Source organism: Acanthaster planci, linkage group LG06 (genome assembly GCF_054643075.1).
Source record: "Acanthaster planci isolate LZ-2023a linkage group LG06, COTS_SCS, whole genome shotgun sequence".
NCBI classification, from domain to species: Eukaryota; Metazoa; Echinodermata; class Asteroidea; order Valvatida; family Acanthasteridae; genus Acanthaster; species Acanthaster planci.
The window spans coordinates 22,121,405-22,145,551 of NC_141782.1; the positions used below are offsets into that span (position 1 = coordinate 22,121,405).

The 24,147-nt window shown below is 47.0% G+C and overlaps 1 protein-coding gene across 4 annotated transcripts; it reads right to left on the reverse strand.

The window, feature by feature from the left end:
- Positions 1–6,012: 6,012 nt before the first annotated feature.
- On the reverse strand, positions 6,013–24,031 carry LOC110980100 (scavenger receptor cysteine-rich domain-containing protein DMBT1-like). 4 transcript variants are annotated; one of them, XM_022236439.2, is made up of 12 exons: positions 23,792–24,031; positions 18,847–19,176; positions 18,125–18,454; positions 16,975–17,292; positions 14,820–15,134; positions 14,153–14,461; positions 13,457–13,783; positions 13,032–13,352; positions 12,579–12,752; positions 10,113–10,277; positions 9,277–9,398; positions 6,013–8,948 (listed from the first exon to the last, which is right to left on the reverse strand). In XM_022236439.2, the coding sequence occupies exons 1-12, from the start codon at positions 23,868–23,870 to the stop codon at positions 8,562–8,564; spliced, it is 3,177 nt and encodes a 1,058-aa protein (XP_022092131.2). In that variant the 5' UTR covers positions 23,871–24,031; the 3' UTR covers positions 6,013–8,561. The 4 variants fall into 4 exon arrangements, with proteins under 4 accessions (XP_022092131.2, XP_086994004.1, XP_086994005.1 ...); XM_087137878.1 differs by having other exon boundaries at positions 16,969–17,292; XM_087137879.1 differs by lacking the exon at positions 23,792–24,031 and having other exon boundaries at positions 16,969–17,292; positions 18,851–19,011.
- Between the last annotated feature and the right edge of the window lie 116 nt (positions 24,032–24,147).

The following is a 24,147-nucleotide window of genomic DNA, read 5'->3' on the forward strand; positions in this document are numbered from 1 at the left end:
GGAGTCAATATATGGTCAGAGCGTCAAGCAACGTTACCAAAATATTGCATGTGTCGAGTTTAGTGTATTGTAGCGCCGGCGGGTCCGGCCGGTGGGGGCGCCAGCTCGGACCCGCATGGAGTTGGCTGGCTGCCCGCGCTGGTTGCGAACGGCCCGCGGTTTTCCCGCCTCGCACCTGCGCAGTCCCTGCCGTCAGGCGCCATGTTGTGAAAAGGATTGTCGGAAGAGGACATTGTGGTCCTGTCAGATTGCGACAGAATAAAGCAGAGATTTTTGTGACCAGAACAGTGAGTTGCACCAGCGTGTCGTTCTTACAGTGTCGAACCCTGTGCAGCGGGACACGCTACAACTGGTGGCAGCGGCGAGACGCTGGATAGCTGTAGAAAAACAGGTAAACTCTTCGCCTTTTCTGTGTCATGGAATTGGTGGATGATTTTGGTCTTGTGCCGGACTCGCTAGCCAGCGGCAGCACAGGCCAGCGCAGGGCCCCGTGGTCGGGGGCCCAGACTGCGAAGGCGACGTGGAACTCACCTGGATTGGCGGGCGAGCTGGAGTCGTTCCTCGCGGGGAATCTGGAACAGTTGTCCAGGAGTGGAAGGCGGAAATTCGAGGGTATCGAGTGCGCGGCGTGGGGGGTCCTGGGCTAGGTCCCCTGGAGAATACAGCCAAGCCTGGGCAGTCCCCGGGCGACTTCCCCCCTTCTAGGGTCGATGGGGTGAAGGGGGTGCGGTTCCGTTTGGAGCACGACCATTTCGCCCCGGTCACTGGGGAGGGGGCGGGGCATCGCCAGGAGACATCCTCCCGGCCCCTCACTAGTACACCCATCGTCGACGTCCTTGGGGCGCCCCCTGGCGGCGGGGACGCACTAGGAGAGGCGTTCCAGTCGGAGCGCCCTCAGGGTGGGTCCGCGGCTGGGGGGTCCTGGCGGGGGCCGGGTGGAAGTTCATTCATGTCTTGTGGTAGCGTCGTGGCGCCCTCTCGCAGTACCGTCGTAGCCGAGAGAATGCTCCTCTCGGAGCACGGCCGGGTGGCTGCCGCGGGGTTGGAGCCTCGGTGCGAGGTAGCTGATGCTGGTAATACTAGCCATAGTTTAGGGGCGCCCTCTTGCGGCGCTGCGGTGGCTCTGGAAGCGTCCCTCTCGGAGCGCGGCCGGGCCGTGGCGGCGGCCGCGGGGGCGGGGCCCCGACGCGAACTGAGGGGAGCTAGCGGACCCGTGACAGGTTTTGGGGCGCCCTCGCGTGCCGGGGACGTGGCCGGCGTGGCGTACCGCCTGGAGCGCTGCGAGGCCGCGGCCACGGTCGTCGGGAGGGAGGGTCGAGACGGGCTAGCTGGAGTTTGTGAGATAAATAAGGAGATGCGGACGCCCCTGCGCGGCGAAACTGCGACGGGTGGCGCGACTAGGGTGGATCCCCGCGCGGGGATCCACATGCATCTGTATGAGGAGGATCCCTTCCCGGGGATCCACTCGCATCTATATGAAGTGGATCCCCCTCGGATCCACGCTCAAACTCATGAGGCGGATCCCCGTTTGGGGGTCAACACACGTCTGTGTGAGGCGGATCCCTCTCGGATCTACGCACGGACGCATGGGGCGGATCCCCACCCGGGGATCCACACGCAACTATATGAGGCGGATCCCCTTCGGATCCACGCTCAAACCCATGAGGCGGATCCCCGTTTGGGGGTCCGCACACGTCTGTGTGAGGCGGATCCCTCTCGGATCTACACGCGGACGCATGGGGCGGATCCCCGGATCCGCCTACAAACTCATGAGGCGGATCCCCACCTGGGGATCTGCACGTGTCTGTGTGAGGCGGATCCCCCTCGGATCCACACACAGGCACATGAGGCGGATCCCCATCGGATCCGCACACAGACTTACGAGGCCGGTCCCCGTGCGGGGGGAGCCAATCAGAAGGACCGAAGACCAGTGCTACTTCCGGACCGGTATGACGGAAGCTCGTCCTGGGCGGATTACCTCACACACTTCGAGAGTGTGGCCACCGTCAATAAATGGAGCAGGGCCGAGAAGGCGGAGTACTTGGCCTCCCATCTGCGTGGACTGGCCCAGGAGGCATTCACCGACTTGTCGCCGGAGGCCCGGAGGGACTACGTGAGCATCCTTGAACATTTCGAGCGGCGGTTTGGAGTTGCTTCGCAGGTGCCGCTCCATCGAGCTCAACTTTCCATGCGGGTGCGCGGTCGGGGAGAGTCCCTAGAGGAACTGGGGAGGTCCATCCGACGGTTAGTCCTCCGGAGTTACCCCACTTTGCCCACGCAGGCGCGTGAAGATCTGGCGGTTGAGGCCTTCCGGAACGCCCTGGGGGACGAACAATTGCAGTGCCATGTCTTCGCAAGTAAGGCCACGACCCTGGCAGAGGCGATTACCCTGGCCACTGAGATGGAGGCCTTTTTGGAGTCCCAGGCCTATCAGCGGAAGGGTAGGATCGAGGCCAAGGAGGCCCGAGTGGTCGAGGAACCCTCCGCAGGTACGCCAGGCAAGGCGGGGGCGGCGGGTGGAGATCCACCCTTGCTGGGCGCCCCCTCGCGGGTCCGGTGCTACAGGTGCCGCGAGTATGGGCATTTCCGCCGGGATTGCCCGTGCGGGAAGGAGAAGGGCGGTGCCGTCCGCGGCCGGCTGCCGGCGGAGCCAGTCTCGACGGCGCCGCCGGGGCCGGCCCCTCCGGCGGATTCGGGGCCCCCCTCGGAGCCGGCCGCCGGAGGCGGAGGACGAGTCCCTGGTTGCAACAGCCGAAATGGACGGAGAGAAGGATGACTCGATTTTGGACGGGTTTCCCGAGGTCTGGGACCTGAGCAAGCTAGCTCAGGAGCAGCAGGACGACCCGGAGCTGGGACCGGTCCGCCAGTGGCTGGTGGCGGGGAGCGACCGGCCTGAATGGGAGGACATCTCCGACCTTGGCGCCGGGGTCAAAAGCTGGTGGTCCAGATGGGACACACTGTACCTATTCCGAGGGGTCTTGCAGGTGAAGTGGGCAAGGGTCGACGGGGGGCCCCCACCTGGAAGATCGCCGTCCCGCAGGCCAGGGTGCCAGAGGTTCTACTTCTTGCCCACAACCACCGAACTGCTGGACACCTCGGGGGTCGCTCGGACCGTGGCCCGACTCAGGCAGGCTCCTGTGTATTGGAGGGAGATGAGACGGAAGGCTGAGGAGTGGTGCCAGAAGTGTCATCTCTGCGGTTCTAAGAAGTCCCCACCGCGTCCCGGGAGAGCTCCGCTTTGACAATACCTGGTGGGGGCCCCTATGGAGCGGATTGCCATTGACCTTATCGGACGCCTGCCCCGAACCAAGGCCGGAAACACCAGTATAATGGTAGTGGCGGACTATTTCACGAAGTGGGTGGAGGCGTTTCCCCTTCCGGATCAGACGGTCCAGACTGTAGCCAAGACCCTCGTAGAGCAGGTGATCACGCGCTTCGGGACACCCCTCGAGATCCACACGGATCAAGGGCAGGAGTTCGAGGCGGGCCTGTTCCGTGGTGTCTGCCAGTTGTTGGGCATCCACAAGACCAGGATGACTCCGTTCCACCCCCAGTCTGATGGCATGGTCGAACGGCTCAATCGTACCGTGAAGACCATGCTGAGCATGTTTGTGGATGAGAATAAGGACGACTGGGACGAACATCTTCCCTACGTCCTGATGGCCTACCGCTCCTCTCAGTACGATAGCACCAGGCTCACCCCGAACATGCTCATGCTCGGGAGGGAGGTGGGACTTCCCCTGGACGTCGTTGTGGGGTTAAGGGGGAACGGATGGAGACTACCGAGCCACTAAATTACGTCGACGAGCTGAGAACGAAACTCACGCGGGCCCACGAGTTTGCCCGGCGACACCTGAGGCGGACTCAGAGCTACCAGAAGCAGCAGTACGACCGTCGCGCCCGGGAGGGCGGGTTCGAGCCCGGCCAGGCTGTTTGGCAGTACACCCCAAAGAAGATGGTCGGCCGCTCCCCCAAGCTTCAGCGGTGGTGGGACGGACCCTTCGCAGTGCTACAACGCCTCAACGACGTAACCTACAAAGTGCAGCGTACCGCCCGAGCGAAGGTTCAGATCGTGCATCGCAATCGGCTTAAGCGCTACCTGGGCGACGTGCAGCTTGGATGGTGGGAGCGCCCAGCCCGCGGAGCCTTGGCCGAGGAGGCGCCAGCGCGGGCAGGGGGGGCAAGGAGCCAGCGGATCCGGCCCTCAGTCCTGCCCGCGGAGGCCGTCTCCCCCCGTTGACGAAGGGACCGCACTGGAACCTATTGACGGGGCGAAGTCGGGACACCCGGGCCGGAGCGGCGGCGTGTCGAGCGGGGAGAGTTCAGACGCAAGCAGCCAGGGAGACAGCGCGCCGGCGGAGCCATTGCCGTGCGAGCCGGAGGCAGGGGGATTCTGCTCCACGCTAACTCCTGAATCTCCCTCTGTTTCTCTCCCCAAGATGGACCGGTTGGCCTGCCCCCACTGTCGACGGGAATTCCGTCAGCGGACCAATTTGCGGCGACACCTAAGGACGGCTTGCCCGGAGCTGTTCGCCGCCCGGCCCTATACCTGTGGGCGGGGGTGTGGCCGCTGCTTCTACCGCTCGGACATGCGGGATCGGCACCACCGACACTGCGACCACGTCCTCATCGCCCAGATCCGGGCGGAGGATCCTGACGTCCCGGAGGTCTTCGCCAGTGGCGGGGAGTTGGGGGGGGGGGCGAGTTCCCCATGGAGCACTCACTCCCGCCTGCCGGTCCTCCGGAGGGAGCCGCCCGGACCCGCCCCCGGTCGGCTGCCGTGGGTGAGCCTTCGCCGCCGGTGCCCTCTCGACGCCGAAGGCGGGGGTCGCGGGGCCAGCCAGAACGACGAGACCAGTCGGACTCGCCTTCCAGTGCGGCCCCGGGCCCTCGGGCCCCCACGGCTGCCGCTGCGGCCGGGACCGCCCCCCTGCGCTGCTCAGTGGAGACGGGGACGCAGACTGAGGAAGAACCCCCAGCCCCGGTTTGGAGTGGGGGGCCGTCGGAGTCTGCCCCCCGGCTCGTGGGTGACGTATGCGGGAGGGGTCCGCCTGCAACTGGGGGTGCGAGCCACCCTACAAGAGGAGCGGGCCACCAGAGATGCAGACACCACGATGGACCCACCCCTCTGCGAGCTTCACCACAGCCAGTGGCGGTCGGAGGTCCAACGGGAGCCCCCTCCACCGCCCACCGGAGTCCGTCCCCCAGGAGCAACGAAGAAACGTCGGGGGGCACCACGGCGACCGGAGTCTCCTCCACACTGGACCCCTGGATCCTCCCCATGGTAGCGGAGAAGACCCTTGGAACCCACCAGACTTGTACTTGTTGCTTGGTTTCACTCTTTGTAAGCTGCGCAGGGGCGACCGGGATGGCCTTGGGCTGGCCCGCCGGGTTGCGCCGCCTCGTTCGGGGACGAACAAGAGTCCTCGGAGGGGGTGGTGTAGCGCCGGCGGGTCCGACCGTTGGGGGCGCCAGCTCGGACCCGCATGGAGTTGGCTGGCTGCCCGCGGTTTTCCCGCCTCGCGCCGTCCCTGCCGTCAGGCGCCATGTTGTGAAAAGGATTGTCGGAAGAGGACATTGTGGTCCTGTCAGATTGCGACAGAATAAAGCAGAGATTTTTGTGACCAGAACAGTGAGTTGCACCAGCGTGTCGTTCTTACAGCGTCGAACCCTGTGCAGCGGGACACGCTACAGTATCGTGTTTAAAGGATGAGTACGCTATTCTAGACCTCAAGCAACAATCTTGTGGTCGGTTGGCTGGATAAACCAAAGATTCTTTTTTTCTCTATGCGTCTGCCAGTTAGCTGCCAATTTTTGTTTGTACGAAGTATAATATTTTTCGTCAAAAATAAAGTCATTGAAAACGTGTGCAATGATTATAGTTCATTTGCATGTTAGATGTCAGTGGTTCAGCCAAATAATTACGTTTTTATTGAGAGGTACGTCGGGCATTCACAAGGCATTACTTCCAAAACCTCGCCCTCGCCTCTCAATAGGTTTCTTGAGAAAATATTGAAAAACAACTCCTGCTAATTTATTATCACATCCGCATTCCTTGGTCACATAAACGAAGACTTTTTGATTAGATTTAAATCACTTTATTTATTTTAAGGCAATAACAATAGTAAAATCTCTATCAATACATTTATTTATTTAAAAAAACAATCATTTCATATTGTAATAAAGAATCATCTCGGTGGTTTTTACAAAACATGAGTCATGTTGCATAATCAAGTCAGAGAAGTATCCATGATTGAAGGAAGTACAGATTCCATATGGATTCCAACCTCAATTCAAGTATTCTGATTGAGAGAAAGTTACTTGAATGAGTATGAAGTGTCAGCTTTCTGGTAATGTAAGACTGTGCAAATTATGGCTGTGGCTAAAAAGTCTACAGTCGCGGCTCCAGCTACGTGTGTAATTTCAAGCCTCAGTCAAATAATTCAGACACGGCTTAAGTTTGCTTCTAGTGTTGTATATTTATAAAGTCGAAAACAATCTGTAATATTTTACTGCAATCTCGTTCACAATTCCTGTCATTTTTTACTTGCCATCAAAAATGGATACAATTTTATTCTACAATGTATAATAATTGAAAATGAAATCTGAGTTGTCTACAGGATTCTACTGAAACTCTAACAAGCTGCCTTATTACTCAAATCTGCTTCTGTGGCCATATATGTTACAATTATAGGACATAAATATTTTACAAAAACAGTGGAAAACGTACACATTTCAGACAAAGCTGGATAAGTGTTCTGTAGGTCCTTCGCTTGTCCAACTCTCACCAATTTCACAGAGTTGCTATTCCTCCTTGCGTCCCTTCCCACCACCAAAAGAGGAAGCTAAAACCCCTGTTAATAGGCCTATAGGAGTGTTTTCTGGCAAATTGGTGGCATTTTCATAGACCTATGAATATTCTTAGCCTGCAGGCACAGTGCCTAATGTGACACCTGGCCCTGAGTTCAGACATAAAAGATGAAGTGTCAGCAAAGTTCATCATTTTAGATCGTCTATCATTCTTGCACAAACTTAAACAATTTTCAACAGGTTATTACGGCTCCAGTGATCTGGCTCAAAAAGATTAAATTGCAAACTTTACTTGACAAGTGGTAATTAATCTGATGTTACCAGGATTATCAATAACTAACAGCTGCAAATAGTACTTTACTCACTGACAAGATTACACTTGCCACAAACATGCAATATAGAAATTTGCACTTTCTATTGCCAAAAGCTGACAAACTGTACAAGTATTTAAGATTATTAAACAATTCCACTGACATAAAATACTCCACTATTATAATTTAAGAGTATATGCACGTTTCCAAATATATCATACAGAAATGCAATGTAGTCATTATTTCACTTTATACTTGTCAAGCAGGTGTTTCATGAATCAATTCAATATTCTACCATCTACCCTGTCATACATACTTTTTTTAACAATTGTTGCCTGTGGTGCAGGTGTCTCGGGTGTTTTGTACACCCGAGGGGGCAAATGACACTCGAGGTGGAACTGAGGATGCCATTTACCCCCAAAGGTGTACAAAACCCAGGGACCCCAACACAGCAGGCAACAATTGTTTTGTTATATCATGGTCAAAGTTACACTAGAACGTTATATGTATAATACATGTATATTTTATTGAAAGATAAATTAAAACACTTTGACAAACTGAAACCCTTGAACTTCAAACTGGACAGTAAATTTTGATGTCCTTTACTAACCTTTGTTTTTGTGAGCTTTTTTTTGGGGGGGGGAGGACAGAGGAAGCTGGGATTTATAAAGCTCTGGGGGTTTGTCAACTAGTTGAATTTCAAAACATTATTTACACCAAAATTCTGTAGAAAAGTATTGACAATATTGAAGAGCAGACGAGAAGAGACAATGGCATGAGTGTTTTATACGACAGCAACGGTGATCGCAACAGAGATGGTGATAAAAGCATACCCATATTCCAGCATTACAGCTGGGTGCAAAACCAGAGGCTTGATAATCTGCAAGTCTTAGTCATGGTCAGAGTGAAGAGAGTAGCACAGGTGAACAGATACATTGCTTCAATGTGCCACACGCAACACATTTACGATAACTGACGCACAGTACCACCAAGGCTTTCCACCCTCGTGTTGCTATTTTTAAAAGGTGTTTGGTGTCTTTAGGGGTTTTATGCAAATGTGTCAAAATGTCCCAAACAGTGAATATCATTGCAGGAAAAAACCTTCAATATTGCACTGACTTGTACCAGACTGTGTTTAAACATCCATCGTATCGCAGAACATCGACATGAAGTGGTTGAATAAGCAAATTTAGGATTTCAACTTTAGTACATGTTGTTCTTCACATTAACAAGCCCAAGTTGAAGAATCTAATGACTTACAATAATGACTTCTTCGTTATTCCTTTTGGCAGCCTTTTTCCATTATCACCTTCTCGAGCATTTGCATTGTTGCATTGTAATCCAGCATCTTCTTGAATTGACGTTGCACCCTTTTCAGTCAGGAGACCAATTAGGTAGACTGTGTGTGTGAGACCTACTGAGTTGCGAGGTCAAAGGTTATTAATCAGAGAGTAATTCATATGTTGGATTGGACAGTGCTTGGGCCTGAGGTGCAGCCCTGGGTGCATCAGTTCCCAAGTTAGATGGTTCATGGTTGCAAGCGGGCGGGGGCTGTGCTGGTGGGTAGGCGGGGTTGTAAGGACCTACTTGCTGTGTTGTCTCAGCTTCATACCCTTTGGTGGGTACCTGCGGGAACATTGTGGGCTGCGCTACCACCATCTCATAGGATGGGGGTGGAACCTCATTAGCTGGCCATGTAGGGGCTGATGGTTGTGCTGGCATAGAGGGCGCTACACTGACAGACTGTTGAGCAGGATGATAGTGGATGACTGGAGTGGCTGTGTTGGCTTCATTGGCTGGGACTTGAGAATAGGTAGTCCTTGAGGCCTGCCACAAACGTTGGTGTCAAATTTATTTTAAGTTCTTTTAAGTATAGTGTTAGGTTCATTTGCATATATATGCAGTATTTATAATCCAAAGAAAATTAAGAAAAAAATCTTCTGGTTAGAAATTTTGGAATTCTTTCCAATAACAATCATCCTCTTTAATGGTAACAAGACTTTCAGATAATGGAAATATTTCAACTTTTGTTCTCATCCTGACACCAAAGTAGCACAAAATAACCCTAATTTTTTTTCAGATTGAATACAGTGATATCAAATGTTTAATGGATCCATTTTCTAGCATTTTGCCTATGAAGTCCACAGAAACCTACCGCTGGACTTGCAGTCGTGGTGTTTTTTGATGAACAGCAACACCAATAACTGCAGAAGATGCAAAGAATCAAACCCACAAACGATCCCACTGCAATCCCAATAATGGCTGCAACCGACAGTGCTGGAATAAAAGAAAAACAAAAGCAAGTCTGACTGACATTTTTGTGATAATTAAGAGAGCCATGGACACGATGAAATCATAGTCTGTACAGAAACCTGTTCAAAAGTTAACAGCAATTTGTGATGGCGGTTTTGCGTCCCTTCACACTCTGTCTTCATGTTTAATTTTTTTTCAAGAGCGCCTTTTAAATGTTTTCCAAATCCAGGCTATTTCCTGACAGCTGAGGACCTTGGCATGTCTTTGTAGGCGACCACTTTGCAGTTTAGAGATTTTTTATGAACCTTTGATTAAAATCATTGAAAGATTTTGGACACTGAGCTTGCACTTTAATTTTTTGCTCAGTTTCCATGAAGCCAATGGACAAATTAAACACACACAGAGAAAAGAGACTCACACAGCTACAGCTAATGAAAATTCTGCCAAAGGTTTTGCAAAGGTTCAAGGTTCCAAAACCTGAAGTCTAACAAAATCCACTTCTGAAAGGTTAAAGTGAGAATTAACCTGGAATGTTTCATCTGGTAGGGTAATAAAACAGTAAAGCTATCTGTTTTTCTGAAAATACAGAACCACCAGCTTAAGGTAGAACTCTGTATGCCAAAAACAACTTAAAAATATAGACATGGGAACATATACAGGTGTCTCAAATGATTCTAGGGATCTTCTCTCTTTGACTGCAAATTGTCAGGTCATCTAATGCTTTAATTTTGCTCTTACATGTACTTGGAGTACCGTTGCATTTCACCCACACATCTTGAGAATGTGAACAATAATTATTATCCCACTTTCTATGGTAACAATTAGCTAGTCTGTCTTCGGTCCCGTAACAGCGCACATTGGAAAGCCAGATGGGTCCATAAGTATACCTGCCGTAATCCATACCTAAACCGACAAAAGAAACTCTAGGTTAATGCTATGTCACCAACCAAAAATAAACAAATAAGGAAGGAACCAGGAAGGAAGGAAGAGCCAGTCCAAATAATCATCAACGCAAGTGGACACAAACAAGGTAAGAGTACATCTGATAGAGCACGAAATGTGTGCAGTCTTGTCTCTGAACTTCCTCCAGTTGAAATTGTACAACTGCAGGACTTGTTTCCATGGTATTTTTGCAAGTCTGCCATTCCATCACTCAAGCACTCAAAACAGTAAAAAAAAAAATTCAAAGAGCACCTAAACAGGACACATGCTGAACAAAAGTGACATCACTCCTCAGACCTAGACCCATGAATTAAGCAACATTTTAGGCAGTGATATGTAAGCAATTCCATCTATACTCTGCATATTTGGTACGTTTATTAACATAGGCCACTTCTAGTGTTGTATCAGAGACCTTGATGACCGAGACCGAGACAAAGGCACACAAGACCAAGACCTACTCCTTCAAGACCAAGACCAGGACTTCGAGACCGAGACTTTTGCAGGTCGAGACCGAGACCAACCATAAACCAACATTTAGTTTTTACCAAAAGGTAAATAGGGACAAACATATGGCAGTACAATAAAGTACAAAAGAAATAAAATGAAAATATTAGCATAAACACACACAGGTCATCGTAGGGCCTTGATGTTTTTCTGATTGGAGGTTTCAGAAGCTGACAATGTTGCAACATGTACCGTAACTAAACTACTAAAACAGCACATGCCACATACAAGACGGAATGAAAGCACTTTCACACGTGCACACAATTCATAGCATGCGAACGCACACAAACTGGTTCCCGTCCTGGCCCTACGTTCAACAGGAGACTATTTAGGGAACGGGAACCAGTCTAGAGTGCGAATTCCGCTACTCACACCCTCATCTCCATGGTGTCAAGCAGCATGGCTACTCTGGATTGGAAATAAAGTAACAACTTGGGATAAGGTTGCATCATGCTGCATTGACTAGTCTTCATTCCAGCCTCGATTTCATTGTTTATTGCAAAAAATCTGAACACTTCTGTGTTCCATTTATATCAGTGGTTGAAGATTTGACTCGAGCAGAGGTAATTTTGCCTTTTGCAACCGCGTGCATGCGTGGTAGCTAGATGCGCATTTTGTTATGGTCTCGACCAAAGATCGTATAGCGCCAAAGGCGCAAGATGGATAACTCGGCCCAAAGGGTGTAATTACCATGGGCGCCATTTGAGCAAGCGATATGCCTGCGCAGTTTACGGTAATGCTTTGGCGCACGCTCACCACGTGCACGTGCCTGCCACGGTGCCTGCACCTGTGCATTGCGCACACGCATCGCTTGCTCAAATGGCGCATATGCGATTACAACGTTTTATGTCTATTCACGGTGAAGTTTTCGCCATCTTGCGGACCAAGACTTTGACAGGGCGAGACCAAAACTGCAAAAAAAGACCAAAACCAGGTCTCAAGACCTACAACACTGGCCACTTCCTAACTTCCTGGCTCTGACAACTCTATCAAACAACATCCTTCTTTAACCCTCCGACTGTTATAACCGTCAAAAACAGTCAAAAATGCCTTCCAAAAATTTCCCCCCGTACACAGACATGTATGGAAAATTTGACTGATTTTGACTGATATGACAACTGTGTCAAGAATGCATCTTAGCATAGGAGGGTTAATGTCCCATCTGGAGAACACACTCCAATGTTCAAGACAAGATCATGTCACTATGCTACATGTATTCCTCAGAATGAATTTCACAACCCCACAATAAGTTTTATTGGCCTATCAAGTCTGTGTTTAAAATGCAATTTTATTTGAAGTTCAGCAGTGCTAGTTATATTTTTTCACAACTCCACTTGGCAACTTATGAAAATATTCAACAACATGCAAACATTTGAACCAAGTGGTTGATTTTGTCTGGTACCCAGGCTTCATTTTGTATATATTTGTTGATCAAACCTGGTCAAGCCTGCAGCAGTTTTTCTCATGTGTTTATGCTTTATTTAAAAACAGCATTTGGAAGTGCTGATAATTTGAAAATGTGGAAAAACTACAAGCCTAGAAAAAATTCAAGAAGTGTCTTATATCACCTTTGGGTATCACCTTAAAGGCATTTTCGTTACTTTCAAGAAATCAACTTCAAACAATTTTACCTCAGGCTCAAAAGAAGTCATTTCTTATTTGGGGGGGGGGGAAACATTTTAGGATAAACCCTCAACTTTTTTGTCCACTAGTTAGTGTACACTTTACTGTACTCGGAAATTGGAAAATCTGTCATACTCTCAGAGGTAGAGATGGCAAAATCAAATCCCAGCTCCTCACACACGACATCTGCATCGACTTGATCCCATTCGTTATTGCAGACAGTACCCCACTGCTGGTTGTAATAAACCTCCACATAGCCCTCATATTCTGAGCTCCCATCTACCAAACGGACTTGACCAAATTCATACGCTGTTGACAAACACAAACAATTAACACAGAATTATGAACAGAAAATAAACATTTCATTTTGCTACGTTTCAATACGTGCACTTGAAAACTATTCCAAGTCATACCACCGTGCATAGAAATTGTTTGCATTTGATGCAAATAAGTTGCACAGGAACAAGAACAGTTTCAGTACTTTCATGATTGATGGTCTGTGAGGTAGCCATTTCTGAAAACTTTGTTCTTGAAAGAAAAGCTAATGGACATTTCAAAATAGAGAGCCAATAAGGTGAAGCTTGTTACCTGGTTGCATTCCACTACAGGACACACCTGCATCTTCAGAATGTTGGCAATCTTCCATAGCTTGATACGCACAATCCGACAGATTGTCTTCTGTTCCTTTACAATCCACTTCGTCCATGGCTATTAAACCAGTTCCTTCACCAAATGTTGCACCACCAGGAGCTGAGAGAGCCTCTCCATAACCCAGCTGACGACAAACCACGGTAGCATCAGCTAAATCCCAGTCATCGTCACAGATAGTACCCCAAAGATTTCCAGAATACACCTCTACTCGTCCCTCAAGAGCACTGCTACCACCAACCAGCCGAATAGCTTTTTGTCCTGGGATTAAATAAGCAAAAAAAGTCATGCACAAAACAAAATAGAACAAAACAAATTCAAGCCGAATGAATGCACAAAAGTTTCAGAACACTTGTTTAGCCTACCTGTTGCTGTTAGACAAATGACACCAGCATCTTCACTGTGTCCACAGTTAGGTGTGGCCGCCCGTGGGCAATCCAACAATGTTCTCTCTGTCCCATCACATGCCAGGTTATCTAAAAATATATCTCCACTGCCCTGCCCGAATTCTGCAGATCCAACAGCAGAAAGTGCATCCACAAAGCCTAGTTGCCGACATACAACTCTTGCATCATTCAAATCCCAGTCGTCATCACAAACTGTTCCCCAGACGCCATTGATAAACACCTCCACTCGGCCATGCATATTGCTATTGTCTCCTGCAAGCCGTACAGCAGATGTATCAAGCCCACCTGAATAAAACAGACATGTGGCAAGAGAATCAGCATGAACTACATGATTTCTTTATATTCTTAAAGCACCAGGAGTATGAATAGTGAGCCTGCCAACCCCACTGGCATTAGAAGAGCAAGTGGGGCAAGACAATGCATGAGTACACGGAGTGCTTAAGTGGTTTCTAAACAATGTCATATTCGTGATCATGACTGTAATGTCATTCTGGGCAGAAACTTCAGCGTGACAGCTTTTCCAGCATCAAACTTTGTTGAATACTGGAAGTATTCCTGTCAAATATTTTCTTTACTTTAGCGATTGTCTGTTTCCTATACAGTACATTACAGTCAGTTAATTAGAAATTATATTCAAAACAAAACAAAAAATACCTGAACAGACGATGCCAGCATCTTCCCCATGGCCACAGTTGTGATAGGATGATGATGCACAGTCTTGCAACCTGCTCTCTCGTCCTGTGCAGTCAACACCATCCAGAACAATAGCACCTGTTCCTTGGCCAAAATGGGCTGAACCAAGTGCTGATAGGGCATGATTATAACCCAACTGACGACATGCCACTGAAGCATCGGCTAGATCCCAACCATCATCACAGACAGTTCCCCAAGCACCATTTACAAAGACCTCTACTCGGCCCTCTAGAGCACTGCTACCGCCAATGAGACGAATATCACCAGCAGCTATGAGTAAGCAAAGAACAAAATGTAGCCAAACATGAAATGAAGAAAGTTGTGATTGAAAATATTGCCAATTTAGAGTCAAGACAATATGAAAAAATCAATTGATCGATAGACCAACCAACCAACTGATCAATCAATCAATCAATCAATCAATCAATCAATCAATCAATCAATCAATCAATCAATCAATCAATCAATCAATCAATCAACCAGCCAGCCAGCCAGCCAGTCAGTCAGTCAGTCAGTCAGTCAATCAATCAATCAACCAACCAATCAATCAATCAATCGAAACATAACAACTTAATAAATGCACTGTATATCATTCAAGTAAATGTTAAAAATTTTCTCTATAACTTACATGCACTTGCACAAACGACCCCAGCATCTTCACCATGGTTACAGTTGTTACCACTACTTGCAGGACAATCTTGCAACTGCTTTTCTGATCCTTTGCAATTTACATCATCTAGAACGATTGGGATGGTTCCACGGCCAAACTGCGCAGACCCAGGTGCTGAGAGAGCTCTTGAATAGCCCAACTGAAGACACACAACACGAGCATCATTAAGATCCCAGTCATCATCACAGACTGTCCCCCAAATGCTGTCTACTAACACCTCCACTCGGCCTTCAAGGGCACTGCTACCATCCACAAGACGTATGGTACTTGGGGCTGGGGTGGAAGCAGAGAAAACTTGTTATAAGATAAGAAGGTTTGTGTCCATTCCCTGAAATAATCCAAGTCTTAGGTATCAATGTGTGCATTAAAGGTGCTTATACATGTAGTTTATTTTTGCATGAAGCTACCTTATTTTCATTATATAAATTATTTCAAGATTTTGAAAGGTTCACTCCACTTTTGTCAGGAAAAATTCTATACATGTATATACACTGACCAGCATATTTGGTCTGGAGAGTCTGGCTAGATGGTATTACTACTCCCTGTCTAAAGCATAACATTATGGCTGGATATTGATCATTTTTCGACTAAACTTGGTATTTGTCCAACTAAAACAAATGGGGAGGGCAAAATGTCAACAGGAAACGTGAAGTGTTGGCTAATGATCTGAATGCTTTTTATGGTAGATGACAATAGCTGTGAGTTGATGAAGCACAAATACAACTTGTTTTCATAACCCAGACACCCCACATCATCGTATACTATGGGGCCACTGCCTCTGCCAAATTCAGCCTCTCTTGGAGCAGAGAAAGCAGTACCCAGGCCCAACTGATGACACATGACACAAGTCATTCAAATCCCAGTCATCATCACAGACTGTCCCCCCAAGTGGCATCTACAAACACTTCCACTTGGCCATCAAGGTCACTACTACCCCACACAAGACATACAGAATAATTCTCTACAACTTTTAAATTGAAAAACTGAAAATGATAAATTCAAAATCAGTAAGGAACACTCATTGTTAATTGTTCCCCAATTTTACTTATGATTGGCCTTGTGAAGGCAATAGTGTTAGACTCGAATACAACACTGGGTGGCATATTATTGATGTCAACCATTTATCTTTGCGTAACAATAGTCAGGTGCCATGCTGTTTAAGTGGTGACATCACAGGACTGAAATCTTTATCTTTGTGTAACAATAGTCAGGTGCCATATTGTTTAAGGGGTCACATTACAGGACTGAAATCTTTACCTTTGTGTAACAATAGTCAGGTGCCATGCTGTTTAAGTGGTCACATTGCAGGACTGAATCTTTATCTTTGTGTAACAATAAGGTGCCATGCTGTTTAAATTGTGACATCACAGGAGTGAAATCTTTATCTTTGTGTAACAATAGTCAGGTGCCATATTGTTTAAGTGGTCACATCACATGACTGAAATCTTTATAGTCAGGTGCCAATTTCTGTACTGCTACTGAGAACTTGATTGTCAATGGTCCAGCCTCCCCACTCTTCTTGGGGGAAAGCAAGAGGGGACTAGCTTCCACAGGGGGTACTTACCACCTCCCCCTCCCCTTGGCTTAGCCACTGACCTGATGTTCTTGAAACTTGACAAGAGTGTAAAGACATTCATAATGAGTACATTGGTGACGTTTCAAAGGCAGTGAGCCATTTGGTGCATTTATTTTGTTTCACTCATTCATTTAATTGTGTTCATGGATTCCAGGGTGTTGGCCTATGTGCATTTAACCCTTTCACAGCGGGATTATTTTGACCGTGACTGCTGGGCTGTGATGTGCCCTGAATGGAGGGCTTTGTCCAGCAGCAGGCCCCATTGAACCAGCAGCTGCATGGTGAATAGACTGAATGTGTGGTATGCACCAATCCTCGCACAACGGTGCGGTAGTAGCAGTCCTCCGTAGCGAAGGGGTTTAAATGTCAACGGGAACAGTTGACATTTTTGTTGATCTGTCTTGGGAAAAATGGGCATTTTGTATCATTTACTGAAAAACTTCTGAAGTGTATACCATACACAATGTGCCCCCCCCTTTTTTTAAGGTTCAGGGCTAGGGTCATAGTTACTTGAAACTACAAATCCAGTACCTATACCTAGCTGAGTTGGATCCATTCCAGCACATACTACTCCAGCATCTTCACCATGGTTACAGTTGTGGCTAGTTGACAGGCGACAAAACTGTAACCTGCTTTCATCCCCGCCACATCTCACTTCATCATACACGATGGGTCCACTGCCTCTTCCAAAGTGGGCATTAGTCAGGGCAGATTTAGCAGTGAAAAAGCCAAGTTGACGACAAACAACTTGAGCATCTTTCAAATCCCAGTCATCATCACAGACTGTTCCCCAAACACCATCCACAAACACCTCCACTCGACCTTCTAGATCATTGTCTCCTCCAACAAGACGTACTGGTATGGTAGGTACATGTAAATGAAAATGCAAAATAAACAGGAGAATACAAGAACAAAATTGTAATTGAAAGAAATGCCACTTCAGGGCCAAGACAAACAAGCACAGGGGAACTAGTAGACCTGAATAGGTACAAATCTTTTTCAGTTTTCATGAATTCTGCAGAGCTACTTTGGCTGATTTCTTTAATTCTAGAATCATCCTAATCATTTGTTCTGGGAAACTTCTGGATTTTTCAAAATCCATCACAATCAACCAAACGTACACCTTACATGAACAGTAAGCATATGCTGTACCCTCCTGAACTCAGCTAAAACCGCAGGGACAGTTCTATCAAGGACCACTAGTTATCAAGTGGTTGGTTTCTCACATTACCTAGTGCAGATGCAGTGAAGTTGAAGTGTGAACAACCCTAGTCAACCTTTGTCAGGTCATTAGGCCAAAGGGGAGAAAAGGTGGCCACAGGAAGGGCAAAAAGCAAAAGTAAAAGTGAAAATGGTCATTTACTAGTGACATACTGTTTTTCCAGTATTTTTCTTACAACTGGTCCTCTCTATTACAAACGGTTTATGGCAACCAACTATGCAACCAACCTCGATAGGCTGGTCGCGAATAGTTGACTGGACTAGTCCAACCAACGTCGACTGGTGTGTGTTCGATCAGAGTTAGCTTAACTATGGTTAACTTTGGTCCTTGATCAATTTTGCTCAGAGTTGTAATGACTCAATTCCATGACTCGACTCAAGTCACAGGAATAAATGACTTGTTACAACTCTGGCTGCAACCTTCCCAACTTCCTGGTGAATTCAAGTTTCCAGAAACTACATTTACCCATGTCTACTGGGTCCGTTCCAGCACACACTACTCCAGCATCTTCACCATGGTTACAGTTGTGGCTAGTTGACAGGGGACAAAACTGTAACTTCCTTTCATCCCCTTCACATCTCACTTCATCATACACGATGGGTCCACTGCCTCTTCCAAAGTGGGCATTAGTCAGGGCAGATTTAGCAGTGAAAAAGCCAAGTTGACGACAAACAACTTGAGCATCTTTCAAATCCCAGTCATCATCACAGACTGTTCCCCAAACACCATCCACAAACACCTCCACTCGACCTTCTAGATCATTGTCACCTCCAACAAGACGTACTGGTACAGAAGCTAAATGAAAATGCAGAATGAAATTGAACAAAACAAGAAAAAAAAGCTGTATTAAAAATGGAAACAAGTGTCACTTCAGGGCAAGGACCCAAAAATTGGATTTTGGCATAGGAATTCTGAACAGCTACTTACATGTATATATCTGATTTCTTTCATTCTATTAAAAGGATCCTGAATATTTGTTCAGGGAAACCTCTGGATCAATCAAAATCCATCACACCTTAACTGAACAGTAAGCAGAAGCTGTACCTTCCTTAACCCAGAGCTGTAATGACTCAAGTCAATGACTCGACTTGACTTGAGTCACAGGAATAAGTGACTCTTTACAACTCTGGCTGAAACCTTCCCAACTATCACGGTGAATTAAAATTTCCGGAAAAAAATACATTTACCCACGTCTGCTGGGTCCATTCCAGCACATACTACTCCAGCATCTTCACCATGGTTACAGTTGTGGCTAGTTGACAGGGGACAAAACTGTAACTTCCTTTCATCCCCTTCACATCTCACGTCATCATACACGATGGGTCCACTGCCTCTTCCAAAGTGGGCATTAGTCAGGGCAGATTTAGCAGTGAAAAAGCCAAGTTGATGACAAGCAACTTTAGCATCTTTCAAATCCCAGTCATCATCACAGACTGTTCCCCAAGCACCATCCACAAACACCTCCACTCGACCTTCTAGATCACTGTCACCTCCAACAAGACGTACGTCATACTGATCTATGGGAAATGCAAATAAGAAACAATTTTCTACAACTTAGCTGAGGAGCTTAATTTTGGTCTAGATTATGAAGTTAGATAAGTCTTGAAGGTTTGCATGGTGAATAGGTACAATAGAAAGTAGGTTTGCGGTAGCACCATGGACGTATCTCTTTTGTGAGTATTTGCGGTTCTGAAAATTATGAAGTTAGCTGCCTGAAAGAAAACCAGTGGCGATGGAAGTTGCAATCTAGTGGCAGGAAGCAACAACGGTGGCTATGGAAGCTGCTTGCTAGTGGCTGGAAGCAACACCGGTGGCTATGGAAGCCGCTAGCTAGTGGCTGGAAGCAACACCGATGGCTATGGAAGTCGCAAGCTAGTGGCAGGAAGCAACACCGGTGGCTATGGAAGCTGCTAGCTAGTGGCTGGAAGCAACACCTGTGGCTATGGAAGCTGCTAGCTAGTGGCAGGAAGCAACACCTGTGGCTATGGAAGCCGCTAGCTAGTGGCTGGAAGCAACAACGGTGGCTATGGAAGTCACTAGCTAGTGGCAGGAAGCAACACCGGTGGCTATGGAAGTCGCTAGCTAGTGGCAGGAGGCAACACCTGTGGCTATGGAAGCTGCTAGCTAGTGGCAGGAAGCAACACCTGTGGCTATGGAAGCTGCTAGCTAGTGGCAGGAAGCAACACCTGTGGCTATGGAAGCTGCTAGCTAGTGGCTGGAAGCAACAACGGTGGCTATGGAAGCCGCTAGCTAGTGGCTGGAAGCAACACCGGTGGCTATGCAAACCGCTAGCTAGTGGCTGGAAGCAACACCGGTGGCTATGCAAACCGCTAGCTAGTGGCTGGAAGCAACACTGGTGGCTATGGATGTATAGATTTTTCAGCTGTTGTCAAATGATTGGGACAAGACCAGAAAGGACTGGTACCTGCAGGTATCCCAGATAGGACTACCATTTTACATGTGAAAGGACTGGTACCAAGAAGTACCACAGAAGGCTCCCACTACTGTGCAAAATCTAAGGCTTACAGTGCCATACTCTAGAAACTTTTCAGAATTTTAGCAAAACCAGAATGCTCATTTCTGCCTTTAACTTTCCCTGCCATTTCTTTGGTTCTTACATCACTAGAGATTCACAGATTACAGATTCCTCCATTGAAATGTACAATGAGCCTTTTGCCAGTTAAATTTGAATAAAATCTGGTACACTGAGTTCTTTAAATTCACGTGAGCATAACAACTTGAATTCTCCATACTAAAACCACTGTTTCTATACCTCGTGATTTGGGGCAAGCTTTTGCTTAGTTACATAAGAGACGCCTTGCAACAATACACTGTTCTCAATGGATAAGAACGCCACAAAGGAACCAGTCCATTCCAGGGATGGTGGTGGCTATGCAAAAGCTTGCCCTGAATCACGAGGTATAGCAACAGTGTCTTTAGTCTGGGAAATTCAAATTGTTACGTTTCTATGCAATCAGATAACACAGTGTACCAGATTTTATTCAAATTTAACTTGTAAGTGGCTTATTCATGTATATGTTTGTGGCCCTGTGGTTGTCAAGTTGGCTTTGATACATGTAGTTGTGGCATGCAATCCTGGCAGAAAGTTCTAATTTTTCCCAGCTAAAAAAGTCCCACCACATTGCTTTAAAGAAGCCTAGGCCTAAGGAAGTCTGAAACTCACACTACTGAATGCTTCTTTTAAAAATTGGAGCCTTCTATTCCTAGAAGTACGTAACTATCCCTGGAGCTATGGGTTTTGTTGCATGCTCTGGGAATGAATGCCACAGAAATCAGGTGCAAATCCAAGGGGTGTCAAACCAAAAAGGAAAAAAAATGGGGAAAATACAGTGTAACTGAATTTAAAAACAACATAGCAGGCCTATCCCGCAGATTTTTCTCATTCGCACAAGGTGAGTGCTACAAATAGGTGACTACAGTCCGCAAAAGTGGGACATAAAAATATCTCTGTCCTGACACAATGTTTGTCGTGTGACCCCCTCCCCCGAAAAAGTCCTGGATCCACCCCTGGAAATGACTACAGCCTCACCAAAGTTCTACTAAAGCAGTGGATGCTCGCTTATTACAGTGGGATAAATAACGTCATAAAATATTTCAAACATGTCCAAATATTTAGCAAATTGGCAACATTGATCACATATAATTATTAAATGAAAGAATTTCACGTACGGCTGGTGCTTGACACCCTGTGCACAAACCCTAGTCCCAGTAATTTGGAATCTAAGAATTTTGATATGGTCTCCCATCCATATAAATCTTACACAAGGTGACTCATAGAGTCAAAGTTACTTGAACAGCACAAACCCTATAGGCCTAAGCCTTGACCCTGAAGACTTGTCTGAAATCTCTGTGTTTACTGATTAGGCCTAAGCCTCATTAACTAGCCTAGCCCCAAACTGGGGGCCAGTCTACTGGACCACCTCCGTATCCTCGGCCCCACAATAGTCCACCCAACAACTGGAGACTCCATGAAAATACCTTCTGTGAATCCCATTACGCTTGTATGATTCATTCACCCCGTCTGATCATTGATGTATTAATACCAGTTTGGGCCAAGTTTGTAAAAGTCCGTGAAATTTTAGTTTTGATTAGGTCATCTTCACATTGGCCATTCATTTACTACAGCGATGAACTGTTTGACTGTTTGACCCGACCTAAACACAGTCGGGATCTGTTTGGTCTGGAAACTATATGTACATAGGGGTGCACTGTGTTACCAGGTTCAGAGCTGTGAGATGAAAAAGGAAGATTTTCTTTGGACCCTTATTGTTTCATAGAAACTTTGCTCATTGACTTTTAATGACATGTCAATGAGACAAGATGAAAAGCGCCCTCTATCTTCCAAAAGTATACCTAAAAAAAAGTTGGGGGGGGCCTCAATTCTGATATGATTTTGAGAGAATTTGATATACATTGTTCAAACAAGGCAAAATACATAATTCATAGCACATTTTAGCATAAAATACATTTACTCAGGAAATGAGAGGCTGGTGAAGGAAATGAGGAACTGTCCCAATTCAAGGGAAATTCTCCCCCAGGCCGAAGCGCTTAAAAAGTACCCCTACAAATTCTTCCCGAAAAGAGGGGTCTGTGTGGGCCAAGAAATTGTGGGATTGTGTAAGTATGGCCCAGTATCATCTCTGTAGATTCAAGGGCACCCATCTGGAGGCAAAGTAGACAAAATGTGATTGAAAATTTGTCAGAAGAGCCTGAGAAAGGTGAGTGATATCATTTGAATAATTGCTGCTGAGAAGACTTGGGAACGTTCACATTTTGGGGGTGAGTTTGTTTTTAGCAGATAATTTCAAAATTTGTTGATTAACCTATTAAAATTTGAAAATCAACTGAAATCTGAAGGTCCACACATTTCTTTTTGTTTTAAAGGCCTCAGGGACTAAAGTTGCCTGCCATGGGGCTCCAAACTTTGATGATTTCACATTATTTTCAGTGGAACTTGAATTAGTTCAGTGCACCATTTAGTGCTTAAGACGGTGATCCCAACTGCTGTTTATCAGTGACTTTGTATCACTCGTAGTGAAGCCTTGTGTATGCACAAACGATGTGAATGTGTCGAAAACAACAGCTGTCAGGTATTTTCATGGGTGGTGCATCATTGTGCAGGGATTGGATGAACAAATGGTGTGCATGCCACATTCACATGCCATGCCATGCCATGGGTGCGTTCGATTAGCTTCCCTGAATACACCAGTGTTACACGCAAGGGAAGCCTCGAAATGAGGCGAATCGAACGCTGCAGTGTGTTTTCCAAGGCATTCTGGGAAAAAGATCAAGTCCCCGCCTCGTTCCATCATGTACGTTCATGCTCGAACAGTCCATCCGTGACGTCATTACACTCGGGCAGCCTCCAGAGACCCGCTCGCCAGCTGGGGTAGTGGTGGCTGACACCAGGGCAGGCACGAACATCACGTGATGGCTAAACGAACGCTCTCGTGTAAGTTTGACTTACACATGTAAGCTAATCGAACGCACCCCATATGGAGGTAGTCCAGTAGACTGGCCCCCAGTCTGGGGCTACCTCCATATTTTCAAAGACCAACGTTAAGAGTTTTAGAATTTATGCTTTACTAACTAATTAGGCCTAGACTAGTAATCAGGGTAATTGTTTTTTATGTGGCCTATGAGGAAACAGCCAAGAAACATCAGTGCTAGGCCTACATCATGTAAGTACATCTTCCTTCCTCCGTGCTTCATCTAGCCCAGGTTGGACGTTGTCTTCATTTCACTACGACTGACGTATCTTTATCATACATGTTTAAGCCTTATCGCAAATACTGCATGGGTGATTTTGCACAATGGTAGAAAGGCATTGTGGGAAGGAAAAAAGGGGCAATGTTTGCTCCTTTTTCTTTCCCACAATGCCTTTCTACCATTGTGCAAAATCACCCATGCAGTATTTGCAATAGAGCTTATGGGGCCAATGCGCTTGTCGACCCTAGTATTACATGGGATTCTTTCCCACTTAGACGTTCTTTGGCCTTCAATGTAGCCTTCGAAAAAGCAACTGACCAGAAAGGAAAACTTAATTGGGTTTGCCCCGCCCATCCCATTACCTGACTACTGCAGTACGGTACTGCATGCCATGGCACTTACTTTGCCCAAATGCGAGACTTGACACAAAAACGACAGCAACCAACGTCAATGTGGCGAGTTCCTGTAACACTGCTGCCATGTCATCAAATGACCAAAGGCTAGGCAACTAACCCTAGGTAACCTTCACAGTGGTAACACTTTTCTCTGAAAAATGTTGTTTCCACATCTTTACGAAACTGTTTGATGATTCCATGGAGCTATAAAAAAAATCTAAGAAAGGTCGTCAGGCATGTCGACTGTCAGGCAGGTGAGGCGAAGGCTAGTTACTAGTCTCAGGACCAGCCGCTGGTCATGGTAAAGGAGAAGTTTAGTCTGTCTTGATGCTGAAATTGTTGATTGTCTGCTGCAGCGCTGCC